The sequence below is a fragment of the Octopus bimaculoides genome, chromosome 29 (assembly GCF_001194135.2).
Source record: "Octopus bimaculoides isolate UCB-OBI-ISO-001 chromosome 29, ASM119413v2, whole genome shotgun sequence".
Lineage (NCBI taxonomy): Eukaryota > Metazoa > Mollusca > Cephalopoda > Octopoda > Octopodidae > Octopus > Octopus bimaculoides.
This window is the reverse complement of record NC_069009.1, coordinates 11,266,912-11,268,150: the sequence shown is the minus strand read 5'-3', so window position 1 is coordinate 11,268,150 and position 1,239 is coordinate 11,266,912. Positions and strand designations below refer to the sequence as shown.

The window sequence follows — 1,239 nt, the reverse complement described above, 5'->3', positions numbered from 1 at the left end:
CTCTTCTTCTTCTTCTTCTTCTTCTTCTTCTTCTTCTTCTTCTACTACTACTACTACTACTACTGCTACTACTCCTTCTTCTCCCTCTTTGTCTCTTCTTCTTCTTCTCCTTACCCCTCTTCTTCTCTTTCTTCTCCTTTCTCTTCTTGTTTACTTTCTTTCTTTTCAGTTTCCATTTTTCATGATTTTGTAATATATTCTTTGTGTAATTTACTAGTTGCATTATTCACCTTATACATCTAGTATTTAAATTACCAACGATGCCGCCAGCATTATTATCGACGTTTTCGTCCTTGTCATCACTGTCATCATCTAAATGTTTATCCATTATATTAAATCTGTTACATAAAATTTCTTCTTTCCTCAATTTTATTTTCCAGGAATTTGTGGGGTAACAAGATCAAAGAAATCAACGTAGGAAGCTTCCAAAATCTGTCCAGTTTAAGAACTCTGTAAGTTGAATCAAATTTATCTTATGGTAATTTCATTGCCGATATATTACTGAATCTACAACATCTTCCCATCCTTCTGTTTAAGTCCCCACACCCGTCTTTCTAAGATCTTTTATTGTCTGTGAATGTCTGTGAATATGAGTGTGGGCCCACTACTTAGATTTGGGATATATGAGAGCGTAATACTTCAGGGGATATATTCAGTGCACGCATGTGTATATCTTTGTGCATGGAACAGTGAATGGGTGTGCATTAACATGTGTGTAAGTCAGTGTGTATATCATGCACGTTGTTTACCTCCAGATCAACACTAAATAACATCTTCGAATATCCTTAGTAGTTGTATTTTTAGAACAAGTTTTTCGACATATTCTTTAATGCTGCTGGTACTGTTTCTTCTTCCTCTTCTTCTTCTTCTTCTTCTTCTTCTTCTTCTTCTTCTTCTTCTTCTTCTTCTTCTTATCCTCCTCCTCCTCCCCTCCTCCTTTTTTCTTCCGCTTCTTTTTCTTCTTCTTCTTCTTCTTCTTCTTCTTCTTCTTCTTCTTCTTCTTCGTCTTCTTCTTTTCCTCCGCCTCCTTCTTCTTCTTCTTCTCCTCCTCCCCCCCTCCTCCTTTTTCTTCATCTTCTTCTTCTTCTTCTTCTTCTTCTTCTTCTTCGTCTTCTTCTTCTTCTTCTTCTTCTTCTTCTTCTTCTTCTTCTTCTCCTCCTCCTCCTTCTCCTCCCTTTCCTTCTTCTTCTTCTTCTTCTTCTTCTTCTTCTTCTTCTTCTTCTTCTTCTTCTCCACCGT

The 1,239-nt window shown here is 36.9% G+C and overlaps 1 protein-coding gene across 1 annotated transcript in view; it reads left to right on the top strand.

The window, feature by feature from the left end:
* Positions 1-1,239, top strand: part of LOC106878986 (insulin-like growth factor-binding protein complex acid labile subunit) — a 67,003-nt gene that overhangs the window by 38,258 nt on the left and 27,506 nt on the right. The window contains exon 10 of the mRNA XM_014928365.2: positions 381-452. Within this exon, the coding sequence (XP_014783851.1) occupies positions 381-452 (72 nt within the window). The remainder of the gene's footprint in view (positions 1-380; positions 453-1,239) is intronic.